General features: G+C 38.8%; 1 protein-coding gene across 1 annotated transcript; it reads right to left on the bottom strand.

The window, feature by feature from the left end:
• Positions 1–2,139: 2,139 nt before the first annotated feature.
• On the bottom strand, positions 2,140–15,417 carry LOC131801052 (uncharacterized). The gene is made up of 3 exons (XM_059119016.1): positions 10,740–15,417; positions 9,843–10,511; positions 2,140–2,198 (listed from the first exon to the last, which is right to left on the bottom strand). Exons 1-3 carry the CDS (start codon positions 15,415–15,417, stop codon positions 2,140–2,142), a joined length of 5,406 nt encoding a protein of 1,801 aa, XP_058974999.1.
• Positions 15,418–15,672: the final 255 nt, after the last annotated feature.

Genomic DNA, 15,672 nt, shown 5'->3' with positions numbered 1-15,672 from the left:
TTAATATAAAAAATTTACTTGGTTCTGATGAATTTCTATCATCATCATCTTTTACGTGGTCTTCTCTATGGTAAAGCATCTTGTTGAATGGGTTCCTTGAGTTATATGACAATTTGCCGTTAAATAGGCTCTGCAGATTGCTGATTACACGTTTTTATACCCTACACCACAAGGTGGTCAGGGTATTATGTCTTTGTGCATTTGTTTGCAACAGGCAAAAGGAAACGAGATAGACCCATAGTTCCTTTTGAGGATCTCCATAGAACCACTTTCTGAGTTGATTTTTGCATGTCAGTCCATCCGTCCGTCTGTCCATGTATTCTTGTGAACAAAGTACAGTTCACATTTATTGCTCTATCCTGATGAAATTTTGCACAGATAATTTTTTTGGCCCAAGGACGAACCCTATTGAAATTGGAGATAATCGGTAAAAATTTAGATAAAGCTCCCATATATATCTTCGTCCGATATGCTTTTTATTGTGCACCAAACGTGTAATATCAGCTCGAATAGTATTGAATTTCGCACATACAACCATATTAGACCTGAAAATAAGTATGTCAAATTTTATCGAAATCGGTTCAGATATAGCTATACCTCCCATATATATTGTTCATCCGATTTGTTATTTTTGTCCTCCGCAGCCGTAATATGCACTCTGTAAAAACAATATTTGGGGAAATATATCAAATGCAGCTCAGAAATACCTTTGCTAAATTTCATCGAGATCAGTTTAGACTTGGATATAGCTCCCATATATAAATTCGTCCGATTTACCTTTTATTGTGCACCAAACGCCTAATATTTGCCCAAATAGGATGGAATTTGGCACATACGACCGAATTGAAGCTAGTATGTCAAATTTGGTGAAGATCGGTTCAAATATAGCTATAGCTCCCATATATATTTTTCATCCGATTTGTTATATTTGTTACCCACAACCGTAATATGCACTCTGTAACAACGATATTCAGGGAAATATATCAAATACAGCTCAGAAATATCTTTGCCAAATTTTATCGAGATCGGTATAGATTTGTATATAGCTACCATATATACCTTTATCCGATTTCAAATTAATTGTGCACCAAATGGACAATACATGTCCGAATTCAAAAGATACAAATGCTTCGACATATTTAGTCCTCTGAACTTTAAATTATAATTTTAATCATAGCGTGTATGATTGGATTCTATCATATAGACTTTTAATTGTTATGTGGAGCTCTACTAAATTAGAAAAGTGGTGTAGGGTATCATAAAGTCAGCCTCGCCCGACTTTAAGACTTTCTATACTGATTTCTATTTGGATTAGCTAATTGCAGTTGGCAATGGCCAGGATTCCATTCGTCATTTAAAAATTTCGCAGACCTCTTAAATTTGACAAATTCAATGTATAATTTTTTACCGAAGTACATTATACCCTCAATATCGTATATCGTCAGCATTCTCGCACGGAAGACCACAATGTTTTTTTCATTTCGTTTTTTCATCAATAACTGAATCCCATTTAATGCAGGGATAAAAATCAATTTTAAGCTTTTAAATAACAATTACACGTATTGTGGTGGATGGTTTTTATTTCACTTGTTTTGGTGTCTTTTGTTATTGTTGCCTGCTACCCCTTTACCACCTGAATATTAAATATGCTGTAGTTGGAGCATTTGTATAACGCTACCGGTGTCCGTGTTTGTTTTCGTTGTGGTACACAGTTTTTTAAATGAATGCAAGAATGCATCATATTTTATCGATGGCATCGGTTAATTAAGATTATACCTGGGCCAGTAACAATAGCCGAGTAAAACAATAGAAAATACTATTTTTTGTTTTGTATTCATTTGTTAATTATTAAAATGCAATAAACTATGAAAATTTCTTCAAAATTTTATAAAAGTGGTTTAAAAACACATTTGAATGAATATTAAATAGTTTTTTTATGTTATATGAATTTTGAGTGAAATATATATAACAAGTAAGCAAAGGCTATAGACGTGCGGAGCCGACCATGTGATACCCTACAACACTACAATGTGTTGGAAGCCCCCTCCAAATCCATTTTGGAAGATTTCGTTTTTAAAATAATGTCATAATAATAATGTGGTTACCCTTAGGTTTTTGACCGAGGGCATTTGCTCAATACTAACGCCCTCCGTCTTGATGTTTGGTATTCAAATTGTCAATTGTGACCTGTAGGCCGGCTGCAAAGTCAGGAAAATTTGAATTATAAATGAACATCTATAAAAATAATATAATTCTGACCCTAACCCTACTCCCAATGCAAAATTTCGTGAAAATCGGACGACCTGTATATAACCCCTAAAAGCATAGTGTTGCGGGGTACAACTTTATAAACTTCATAAAAACTTTACAAATGTACAATTCAAATTGAAAAAATCACAATCGTAAGGAAAATTGAAAAGTCGGACGGGGCTGACTATATGATACCCTACACCACTATGCCTATCTACTTGAAATAAATTCTTTTGTTACAGGAACTCTACTACTTTAACAAAAGAACTTATTTCAAGTAGATCATTTCACCTATCAACTTTAGATCAGTTATAGTTTGCGATAGAGTGCATGATATCACTTGGAGAATGATTATATCCAAAAAATATATATCGGAGCCGAGTTGCACAAAATGAAAACGTACTCCCCGAAATTCACTCCATTTGGGCTAATATTAGTCATTATTTGCACAATAAACCCGAAATTGGATTATGGATATATATGGGAGCTATATCCTAATCTTAGTCGTTCTCGATAAAATTTTACAAAGGCACTTCCGAGCTTTATAAGATATCTGGTACAATATATCATTGTTGTCGAAAACATATTACGAATGCGAGAAACTTAAACAACAAATCGGATGAAACATGTATATGGGAGCTATAGCAATATCTGAACCGATTTTCTCCAAATTCCATGTACTTGCTTCTAGACTGAATTCGGTCGGATGTACCAAAATTTAGGACATTTGGACTGATATGGGCCATTTGGTGCACAATTAACGCGAAATCGGTTGAAGATATATCCAAATCTAGATCGACCTTGATAAAATTTGGCAGAAGAATTTCCGAGCTCTATAAAATATCAGGTACCACAAATCATTGTTGTCAAATGCATATTACGAATGTGAGGGACTTAAACACCAAAGCCGAAAAAAATATAGCTATATCTTAACCGATTTTCTCCGAATTCTATGAACTTGCTTCTAGACTGAATTTGGTCGGATGTACCAAAATTCAGGACATTTGCATAGATACTGGTCCATTGGTACACAATTATCCAGAAATCGTTTGAAGATATGTATGGGACCTATATCCAAATCTGAACCGATCTTGACAAAACTGGTAACAAATATCATTGTTGTCGAATGTATATTACGCCTGTGAGGGAATTTAAGCCCAAATCGGATAAAACATATATGGGAGCTACAGGGTGAGATGAAAAAACTGCAACCAACTTCAGACTGCTGTCATTTCTAAACCACTCGTCCGACAGCTGTTAAAATTATTCCAGTGACAGCATTAGCATTATTTACAAGCGTACAAAAGCATTTTGGTGAGAATTTTCCAGAAAAAAAAGTTATTCGTATTGGAATTCAAGCGTGATATTGTGATTTCTTTATATTTGGCTGGAAAACCACAAGTGACTACCGTAAGAGCACTTCAGCATTTAAATGTGAAGAAATCTTTTGTGCCACATACCATCGCTCGTTACCGTGATATTGGTAGCGTAGCCCGACGTCAAGAAAGTGGACAGAAGAAATCAGCAACATCAGCAGAAATGCTTCGAACAGTAAAGAAGCGAACTTTATCGAAACCCGCGTCGCAGTGGCCGAAAAATGGCTTGTGAGCTGAACATATCGCAATATTCCATTCGGCAAATTTGGAAAAAATAAGAAGAACTTACACCGCATCAGAACGAAAATAGACTGAAAAGAGCTAAAGACTTGCTTCGCTTGGCCGAAAATTGTGAACTGTCGAATTTGGTTTATTCCAATGAGAAAAAATTCATTGTGCAGCAGATTGTAAACAAACAAACTGATCGTGATTACTTGCCAAAGGGGTCAGCTGAAAATGTGCACTTTCGGTTGGCCACCAGAACTCAAGCGCCGACCACGGTGATGGTGTGGGCCGTCAAAACAGCCGAGGGTCGCTTTCCGCTCGTATTAATCGACCGTGGGATCAGAATAAGTGTATAATATTCTCGCGAAAATATTCTGGTGGGTTATTGAAGCCTTGGGCATGCAAACATTTTGGCCGCTCATTCCAACAGGACTCAGCAACATCGCACTCAGCACGCGCCACCCAAGAATGGGTACAAAATGAGGTTCCTCGCTTCATTTCCAGCGCACACTAGCCACCAAAATCTCCGGATACCAATCCGTTGGACTATTGTGTCGGGAATATTTTGGAAAGCAAGGATGGCACTAAAAAATACCAAAGTGTCGATCACCTCAAGCAAGCGCTTCGCCGGGAATAGGCCAAAATACCGCAGAGCAACATTCGGGCAGCGTGTGACGGTATCATTGGCTGTTCGAAGGCCATAATTCGTGCCAAAGGTGACCAATTCGAACAAATCTTAACTTATTCTAAAATTTGATGCTATTTCCGACATTTTTGCTTTCATTCAATAAAATTTAAAAAAATGTAAAAATTATGGCGTTTGACTTTATTGCAGTTTTTTATCTCACCCTGTAGTTTGTATATATCCGATATCTTAGCTATCAGAACCTTAAATATATTTGTGAACCTTAAATGTATTTGAGATTTCGCGGTTTAGTGAAAATGTTTTTTTTTTTTATAAAATGTATGGTTTATTTTACACACTAATTATTGTCCTATGACTGGCCGAATTGGTAGGCTTCTGCCCAGCCCTAAAATCTGGCTCCATGCTAAATTCCAAGTCGTTTGGTCTATAAATGTGTCCTGTAGAGCAAGTGCAAAAACGAGAGATGTTTCTATTTTTGGTCCATTTCAACCTCTAAATATTTTGCGATCATCTCCAAAAAGAATAGGCTTTTATTCTAACCCTAATCCTAGCCAATGCAAAATTTCGTGAGGATCCGGCCATAATTGTGACCTCGAACTTGATTACAAGTTAACATGGACAGACGAACGGACGGACATACATACATATCTAGATCTACTCAGCTCGGCGAGATAGGAAGATTCATATATAGTTTCCTATGTCGGGGACCAATATTTCGAGGTGTTACATAATTTTTAGCCCAATCAAACTTATAATACCCCCAACACATAGTGTTGTAGGCTATAAAATTTCTTCAAATCGTGTCATAGATAATAAAGTGTAATTTTTTAGCTATTAACTAAAATATCGTTCATCATGACAGCGTTGAAGTTATTTAGTCTGAAATATTTCAATATTTTTAAGTCGACAATGGAATTTGTTCCCTCCAAATCTTCCCCCATGAAAAAAAAACTCTCCAATTAACTACTCATCCATTTATTCATGAAATTAAAAAAGTTGCCCTCGTGTAATTTTTAAATTCGAATGTCTGTTATTACTGTCTGGTTACCTAAGAGAAAATGCCAATCAGCCTTTTTTTTATTAATTGGCCAGATTATCTTGTCTTTTTGTCGGTTTCAAGGTAAAAATGCCGACACATACATACATACACTTTCGGTTTACGGCAAAACAAAAACAGAAACTCAAACACACATATCGATTTTTCATAAATTTTTCATAGAGGACATGACCTCAATGCTGATGTGCGCCAAAGATGTGAGGTACTGAACCTTTGGGATTTTCATTTCCCACTTTCCATTATATTTTCCAATTTCACATTTTTCTGAACGAAAGCCAACAACACATAAAACGTTGGCCATAATAATAATTTCCAATTGCCACATTGGCCAAAAAGAAATTTCATACATTTTATGTATGTTTGGAGGAAGTTTTACAAAAAAAAAAAAAAACACACATTTCAATCCTTCTGTACTAATATTGGCGGGCAATCAAAAATACGGGACCACAGTGTTTCAAATGCGTTTAATATGCAAAAGTACAAAAATAAAGGGAAATAAAGGGAAAACTTGGGTCAAATCTATACAAGTAAAGGAATAGAGAAGTAATTGACTGACTGTACTAGAGTCAACGCCCAGACGAAACGGCGGGAACTATATTCTTGAAATTTGCACGAGGGTCAGACTTGGTGCGTAGGCGTGTTAAATGCTACGAAAAGTTCTAAACTGGTACTAAACTTCTAAAATGGTACCATGTGGTATTATATGTGAGGATAGAACTAAAACCCGTAAAGAAAGTCTTAAAGTCAGGGGGGGGGGGGAGACTTTATGATATCCTACACCACTTTGCTAATTTAGACAAATATTAGACATTTGGTGCACAATAAAAGGTAAATCGGACGAAATTATATGTGGGAGCTACGTCCAAATCTGAACCGATCTCGATAAAATTTAGCAAATGTATTTCTGAGCTGTATTTGTTATATTTCCGCAAATATTGTTGTTACAGAGTGCATATTACGGCTGCGGAGGACTAAAATAACAAATCGGATGAACAATATATATGGGAGCTATAGCTATATCTGAACCGATTTCGATCAAATTTGGCATACTTATTTTTAGGCCTAATTTGGTTGTATGTGCAAAATTCCATACTATTCGGGCTGATATTACACGTTTGGTGCACAATAAAGGCAAATCGGACGAAGATATATATGGGAGCTATATCTAAATTTTGACCGATTATCTCCAATTTCAATAGGGTTCGTCTTTGGGCCAAACAAATGTTGTTTGGAAAATTTCATCTCAATCGGATACTAAATGCGACCTGCATTTTGTTCACAAGAATACATGGACAGACGGACGGACAGACGGACTGACATACATAAATCAACTCAGAAAGTGATTCTATGGATATCCTCAAAAGTAACTATGGGTCTATCTCGCTTCCTTCTCCATGTTACAAACATATGCACAAAGACATAATACCCCTACCACTATGTGGTGTAGGGTATAAACATGGAATTTGAGAATCAATGTAGGAAAATAAGTTTGATATATGAAAGGTGGTTTTGAAAATGTGTACTAAGTGAGCGAGCTGTACTAAATGGTAGTAAATTTGCAACTGTTCGGTTAAGGATGAACAGATGAAGCTGGATTTTTGAATATTTGTATTGGAGTCCCTGTTGGTGGCAGATTTGTGATAAGGAGATGGATTTTAAGAAGGCTACTACAAGTTTACGAAAAGTACTAAATAGTACTATATTTGGTACATTTTGGTATTGGGTGAACATATAGTGGTTGATATCTGATATTTGGTATTAGAATTGATGTTAATGTATAGACTGGAGATATGAAGGCGATTTCAGAAATGTGTACTATAATTGTAAGCAAAAGTTCTAAATAGTACAAAATTTTGTATTTGGTGAAGCAATAGAACTAAAATTTGATATGGATATCACAAAATGTGATAGCCTGTGATTCAGAGAAGGAGCTGGCTTTGGAAATACATGCTAAATTAGGTAATGGGTGAATAAATCCTGAAATTTGATGTTGAGAGAAATTTAGCGATGTTTGTCTGTATGTCCGTCTCTCTCTCTCTCTCTCTCTCTCTCTCTCTCTATGTCGAACGAAATGCGATGGGAGGTTAAAGTCTGCACACATATGTTCGTTTTTTGTCAGTTGAAAACCATATGGGTCGACCTTCTATGATAGGAAGCAAGTAACTACCATACTACCACCTAATATCAGAAATAACATCGAACGCTTGAATGCCAGATGTCGACATTTCAAAAGTGTTACTTTCCGATTTGTAGAGTGTATTAAACGTTCGGCACGACTTTGTGCGTAGTGATGATCGATAAGAATGTTTTATGTAATGAAAGGGTAGGTTATAGGAGTGGGCGGGATTATCAAGATTTCTTCTGCATGAAATTGTCGTGGGAAGCCCTTTCAAATCTCGTTCATATTTTTCATTTTCCTAATTACATGATCGATTTAGATGAAATCTCTAGTTGGTAGAGTTTGGATGGTTGAATCCTCTACTCTTTATTGGTGTTTATACCCTACACCACATAGTTGTCAGGGTATTATGTCCTTGTGCATTTGTTGGTAACATGGAGAAGAAAGCGAGATAGACCCATAGTTCCTTTTGAGGACCTTCATAGAATCAAATTCTGAGTCGATTTATGCATGTCATTCCATCCGTCCAATTTGGTGAGAATTTTCCAGAAAAAAAGTAATTCGTGATGGAACTTTATATTTGGATGGGAAAATCACAAGTGGCTATCGTTAGAACACTCCAGCATTTAAATGTGAATAAATCTTTTGTGTCTTGTACCATCGCTCGTTACCGTGATACCCAAAGTCAAGGAAATGGACGGAAGAAAACAGCAACATCAGCAGAAATGGTTCGAAAAGTAAAGAAGCGACTTGATCGAAATCTGCGTCGCAGTGGCTGAAAAATGCCTCGTGAGCAGAACATATTGCAATATTTCATTCGGTAAATATTAAAAAATTAGCTCGGGGCAAAGCCATTGAAATTCCAAAAAGTGCAAGAACGTACACCGCAACAAAAAGAGAATAGACTCTGTTTATTAATATTAATTAAAGCAGATATACACAACACTTGAATTGTGTAACCTTGGTATGTTTACAATTTCTTGTAATCTACCAAGAAAATTTATTTTTGCTTTCTATTTATACATTTTTGAATTCATTAAAACTAGCATTTAAAGTTAACTAAGCAATAAATTACTTCAGCCAATAACCCATGCAATGTGAAACCAATCGAGGTGTTTCTTTATTTAGGCTATTGGCCTGCATAAGGCAAACAATAATTATATAGGTCAGTTATATGCTGACATAGAATAAAATAATAATAAAAACAAAATTAAAAATGTGTTAGTAAAATATGTTCTTTTGAACATTCTCCCCCACGTTGAACGAGGAACGTTCAAGAAACTGTCTGGTCAATGACGTATGATGATGAGACTGACTGCCGAGGGGTAGGTGTTGGGTTCATGTTATTGTTGGAAGTTCTGTGGTGCCGAAACTTGACAATGACGTATATGGCTACTCCAATTCCAATGCAAAGAGCTAGATAGCTGATGGTATGATGGTGAATGGCCGTCGATTTCATTAATTGTGGAAGGCGTCCGATTTCAATAGTTTTTAGCTGTTGGTGTAAGGTGACGAGTTCAGCAGCATGTGTTTCATAGGTGCTGTTTAATGTTTTGTTGAGCAAGACAAGCTTACTGCTTGAGATTATGGAATCCAGTGGCTTAAGTCTCAGATATGATGTGTGCACTGTTGTTTTGTTTTCGTAGTGACCGTATATTGTAAATGTGTTGTCTTTGAAAATGCAGCCTGGCCCAATTTCTAAAGTTCCAGCTCCTTGCACCTCCAGGTGTGTCATTTTTGTACCACAAACAAAGGACAATTCTGTTAAATTGGCTAGAGTAAACATCCATTTATTCTTTTGTTCCATTTGTCTCCAAGTTTGGTGGTGCATGGTTGATTGCAAGTCGCACGCTTCTGACGATTTGTTCAATAAGAAAATCACCTCGCATAAATGTGATCGATCGCCTTTGCTAAATTTCGCTTGGTTGTCGCAAATAAAAACGTCATTTGTGGTATGTATGCAGCTGTTCATTTCTTCTGCGGTTAGTGATATGAACTCATCCCGATGGACGTTAGCTGCCAATAATGTTGATTTCAAAGCTATTGAAATAAATCGACCGGATCGTAGCATAGGTACGGGGATCATTTTGAATAAATCATACTGCTGGAGATCCACTAATGGAAGGCGAATCTCGAATATGATATGGTTCTTAATAACCCTTCCCTTACTCTTCATTAATTTGAAGAAATCCGAAACATTATCTTCGCGAACGGGTAGAGCACGAGATGGAGGAATGTGAGCCTTGATGGTTTGGAGCTCTTGTAGCAATTGATGTGGCGTAAGTAGCAACGGACTTATCCGACCATGATGAGCATCCGTTAAAACGTCGATTAAGTTATCTTCTATATGTTTCAACCTTGATGAAAGTAGCATGAGCTGTGAAGTGAGAAACATAATTGATTGTGTTGTCTTTACAACATCTTCTTCTTTCTTCACCTTATTTGCCAAAAGGTTCATCTCCACTTGCATGTTGCCGAAGTTCCTTTGGCTCGTATCTTCGTCCTTTCTAATTATGTTGATTGTTGAATCAATAATAGATGTCTGATTTTTTAGAAGATCCAACAAATGTTGCTTGTCTTCATTTGCCTTCTCAATTGTCACAGTCATTTGCTCCGCATATTCCGAATCCAAGACACCAAATAACGAGTGTGCGAGGTTCCCGACTATGTTTAGAGCTCCTCTCCTGATGCGCCTGGGGAATATGTTCAGTGTATTTGATTCCAACTGCTTTTGTACTTGAATAAGATTTTCTGAAAGTATCTCACAGCTTCTGTTCTCAACTGCTATCTTACACAACTTCTGAAGGGTTCCTATCCCGGTAGAAAAGCCATCCATATCTGCCCAAAATGGGGAAAGATCATAATAAGTGATCAGTTTCCACTCTGCTGTTACTACTTTTGTGATTCCAATTCCTTCAAAATAGATGCCGGGCTTATTCTCAAACTTGTGTATGTTGAACGAATGACACAAGCATAGAGGTAAAAATAGTAAAGCCACAAGCATCATCGATACTAGCATGCTGCTTGACGTCTTCAATCGCTTTGGAGATGGCTCTTCACTCCTACTCTTGGTCTCTATAGGCGGAAGAGGTTCCTTTTCCTTTTTCCATAAAGGAGCTAATCTGGTTATAGCTCTTTTAATTTCGCCGTTTTGTGTCTTTACGTCGACTACACGAACGGCTCCATCGTTGCCCTTATATGTTCGGGTTATTCTGCCTAGCGGCCACTGCATTACAGGCATGTTATCTTCCTTAATAACGACCAATTGACCAGGTTCCACGTTTGGAGATGGTGTACTCCATTTCCTTCTTTCTTGCAGAGTATTTAAGTACTCCGTGGACCAACGTTTCCAAAACTCATGCCTAATTTGAGATACGACCTTCCATCTGCTTGTCAATGATGTTGACGATTGGTTCGCTGATGGGTCAACCTGTGCCGTTAACGGTTCTCCCACAAGAAAGTGACCAGGTGTTAATGCAGCTAGATCATTTGGATCGTCAGAAATAGGAGTCAACGGTCGGGAATTCAGGATTGCTTCTATTTCAATAACAACTGTTTCCAACTCTTCGTGGGTTAATGATGCACTATTAGTGGTGCGAAGCAACAGTTGCTTGGCTGACTTCACCGCGGCTTCCCATAAGCCACCAAAATGTGGTGCTCTTGGGGGAATAAACTGGAAATCGATCCCTTCTCTTGAGCACGTCTCCGCTATTATTTCTTTGCCTTTCTCCCCAAAGACAGCCTTATTGAATTCATCGAGCTGATTTTTAGCACCTACAAAGTTAGTCGCGTTGTCTGAATATAGGGTTTGACATTTTCCTCGCCGAGAGATAAATCTCTTCAATGCTCCAATGAATGCTTCCGTTGTTAGGTCTGTAACTACTTCCAAATGTACAGCCTTTGTTGCGAAGCAGACAAAGACAGCGATGTAAACCTTGTGTGGTCTCTTGCCTCGTATTTTGTAGTGGACCCATAACGGTCCGCAATAGTCAACGCCGGAGACAATAAACGGCCTTGCTGGTGTGACTCTGCTCGGTGGGAGATTTCCCATGATTTGGTTGTATAACTTTGGCTTCGCCCGGGTGCACCTTACGCAATTTTGCACAATGTTGCGAGCCATAGCCTTCCCCTTGATTATCCAATATTTTTGTCTTGATGTTGCCAGTAATAGTTGTGAGCCACAGTGGCTATTCTCTAAATGGATCATGCTAAGAATGAGTTTCACAATTGGATCGTTGTATGGTAACAACATCGGGTGTTTTGTGTCGTATGCTAAGGTTGCCTCTTCCAACCTGCCACCGACTCTAAGTATTCCTCTGTCATCAAGAAACGGAGTTAAACTATGTATGGAGCTTGATTTGTCCAATGCTCCATGTTTCCTCAATTGCTGAATTTCTTTCGCAAAATCTGCCACCTGTACGGTCTTGACTATTAGTTGCATCGCCTGATTCAACTCCATAGGTGTCAATACATCTGTCGAACTTCCATGCTTGCGTCCCTTTATCCTTTCTGAAAATCGCAGGACATAACCGACAATACGTTGTAATCGTCTAAATGAACCCTTGTGGTTGATTCCATAGATCATATCCTGTAACCCACTCTGTGAGGCAATTGCTGATACTGTAGATTTTGTCTTGAATTCAAGATCGGATTGATTTTCTCTATTCTTTGAGAAGGGCCCCGGCCAGAGAGATTCATTTCCATGTAGATACGTGGGTCCATAAAACCACATCAGACATCCCGACAGACGATCTGGTTTCATACCTCTGGATATATAATCGGCAGGATTATCCTTCGTCCCCACATGTCGCCATTGAGTGTTTATCGATCTGCCTTGTATATTTTTTACTTTGTTGGCAACGAACGTCTTTAGAGCTGATGGTTCTGAATTGATCCAGTACAATGTAATCTCTGAGTCTGACCAATAGATAGTCCTTAGATCTTCGTAACCCAATTCGGCTTTGACCTTAGCAGTAAGTTTTGTTCCCAATTCAGCGGCACAAAGCTCTAACCGTGGCAGCGTGATCTCCTTTATTGGTGCTATTTTTGATTTTGAACAAAGAAGTCTGACTATATGCCTGCCGTCTGGCAGCATAGCTCGAAGATACACCACAGCACCATATGCCTTTTCTGACGCGTCCACGAAAGTATGTATCTCAATTTTTGTTGGTTTCTCTCCATCAAACATGTGTCTGGGTAACCTGAAATCATTTAACATCTTCAGACCTTCTCGGAACGATAGCCAATATGCTGCCCTTTCTGCTGGCAGTTCCTCGTCCCAGCCAAGTTTATTCTTCCACAGTTGCTGAATAAAGATCTTAGCTGCTGACACCACAGGACCCGCAATTCCTAAGGGGTCAAACAATCTTGCCAAATCAGATGTGACCTTCCGCTTGGTGACCTTGGTGCATTCGTTCACATCACTCTTCAAACAAAATCGGTCTGCTTGAGGAATCCATGTTAATCCCAAAACCTTGGTTGATGATTTGTCAAAATTGAGATCTACTTCTCTATCTTCTGGAGGAATTCCATGCAGCAGTTTTAAGTGGTTAGCACACCATTTTCGTAGTCTAAATCCAGCTTCCAGTAGTAACATATTAACTTGTTTCTGCATCTCAATTGCCGTTGTTAAACTGTCAGACCCGCACATGCAATCGTCAACGTAAAAATTCTTTTGCAATACCATCGCCCCCAATGGATATCTTTGTATGTTCGTATCTGCTAGCCTTTTCAGACATCTTGTAGCAAGATATGGGGCACACGTCGTCCCATATGTTAACGTATTCAACATGTAATGTTCGAGTTCCTTGTCTGGAGTGTTTCTCCATACGATTAGTTGATATTTGCGATCTCTTTTGTCGACTAGCACTTGTCTGTACATCTTTTCAATGTCTGTTGTAAACACAAATCTCGGCAGTCTAAACCGCAACAGCATTCCAAACAGATCTCCTTGAACCCTGGGACCTGAATGCAAAATATCATTGAGTGACCATCCAGATGATGACTTGCAAGACGCATCGAACACAACCCTCAGTTTTGTTGTGCTGCTATTTGGGCGTAGGACACAATGATGCGGGATATAGTAATGATTACCACGCACCTCTCTTGATTGTATTTTCGTCATATGTCCCAGATCCTCATACTCCTTCATAAATTTAGCATACTGCTCGTGAAGACTTGCATCCTTAGATAAGCGACGTTCCAACGCAAAGAATCTTGATGCTGCAATATTCAAGGATTCAGAAATTTTCTCAGGGCCGTCTGCAAACGGTAATCGCACCACAAACCGACCATTCTCATTCACTGTTGTATTTTGGTTGAAGTGATTTTCACACTGTTCCTCTGCTATTGTCAACTTCTGGTCTTCACAAACATCGTCTTGTTCCCAGAACATCTTTAATAAATCTTCTAAAGCATGTTCATCTTCTCCGAAAACGGCGCATGTCACAGTTTCTGATTCAGCCTGAACTCTTCCACTAGCAATCCATCCTAGTTTTGAGTTCTTCAATATAGGAAGCTCTTTGGACATTCGAAGTTCTTGTGAGAGAATCAGGTTGAAGTAGAACTCTGCTCCAAGTAGTACGTCAATCCTGGTCGTTTGATAAAAATAGGGATCTGCTAGTTTTATGTTTTCTGGAATAGGCCATGATGTGATGTCGATCTCAGTGCTTGGTTGGGGTGGCACTATATTTGGTAACACAAAGGCTTCTAGGCGTGTTCTGAATTTGCTGGTGAGTGACTTAAGCTCCACGTTGACCCTGTGGTTTGCGGTTCTTGATCTACCTCCAACACCTTCGATACAGAGAGATGTTTGAATGGGTTCGATACCCAACCTCTGCACTAGTCGCTCTGACACCAGATTAATTTGTGAACCGGAATCCAGAATCGCCTTAAACTCATAGCTTCTTCCATTATTTGCCTTGATCGCAACACGTGCGGTTGCAAGAAGTACGTATGATTGGGATCTATTCGCCGATGCTACTGTTGGCGGCTGTTGAACCGACAAATCTGCTGACTTGTTCTCTACTTGTGGCCTCGTTGAAAAATGCAAAAGTGTATTGTGTTTTTGTTGACACTTCCTGCACTTCCCACTTGTACACGTTTTTGCCTGATGGTCATCCTTGAAGCAATTTAGACACATCTTGTGTCTAGCAACCCATTTCTGTCTTTCGGGCACTGTCATTGCCAAGAACTGTTTGCAGTAATATAGGGGGTGGTCACCTTTGCACATGTGACATCTACGGATCGTGGTGGAAGCAGTCGTTGCTGACGGTTTGCTCTTCTGAATCCCATTGACAGCTTCTAATGATTCGAAACGACTCCTCAAACATTTCATGAAATGATCCATCGTTTGGAGTTCTTTCGAATCTACAATCGACTGCTCATACAACACATGAGTAGTCTTGTCCATCCTCTTTGTTAGGATGTGGATTAAGAGTGGATCCCATTCCTTTGGCCTTACTCCAAGACCCTCCAATGCCAATAACGATTCATGAAGACTATCATGAAAGTCCTTCACTGATCTGCTATCGCCAGACATGTTGGGCAGGTTTAGCATTCTCTCAAGTATAGTTGACACTTGAGCTCTCTTGTTATTGTACCTGTCTTGGAGTGTCTTCCAGGCAATGTCGTAATTCGTCTCGGTCAACTCGAGGTGCCTTATGAGTTTCTCGGCTTCCCCAGTCACGTTGGCCTTGAGATACCACATTTTTTGCACTTGTGGCAAGGCTTGCTCGTTGATCATTTTCCCAAAAATGTCAGCAAACGTCTGCCACTTCGAATAATCCCCATTAAATTGAGGGATTGTAATTTTTGGCAGATTAACTTGATTTGCCAAGTTTCCGCCTGATCTCTGCTGAGACGACGAATGATCGACCTGTGTTAGCGTCGATATTTTTTCTTTGAACTATAACGTCTCTTCCTCTAAGAGAACGTAGGCTGATGCATCGTACCCCACCAACGTTGGGTCATCAAAGTCCTCGAACATTTTGAAGTGGAT

Source organism: Musca domestica, unplaced genomic scaffold (assembly GCF_030504385.1).
Source record: "Musca domestica strain aabys unplaced genomic scaffold, Musca_domestica.polishedcontigs.V.1.1 14, whole genome shotgun sequence".
Classification (NCBI taxonomy): domain Eukaryota; kingdom Metazoa; phylum Arthropoda; class Insecta; order Diptera; family Muscidae; genus Musca; species Musca domestica.
Note: the sequence above shows the minus strand (reverse complement) of the source record. Positions and strands in the feature narration are given on the sequence as shown.

Bases quoted from the DNA above. Each gene is read 5' to 3' on its own strand.
- LOC131801052 (XM_059119016.1), bottom strand. From the start codon at position 15,417: ATGATCAACGAGCAAGCCTTGCCACAAGTGCAAAAAATGTGGTATCTC. The intron at 10,512-10,739 runs GTAGGAGTGAAG...CATTTTGGGCAG, and splicing joins TCCGCCTATAGAGACCAAGA to ATATGGATGGCTTTTCTACC. The intron at 2,199-9,842 runs GTAAGGGAAGGG...CTGACTTTGCAG, and splicing joins TTTCTTCAAATTAATGAAGA to CCGGCCTACAGGTCACAATT.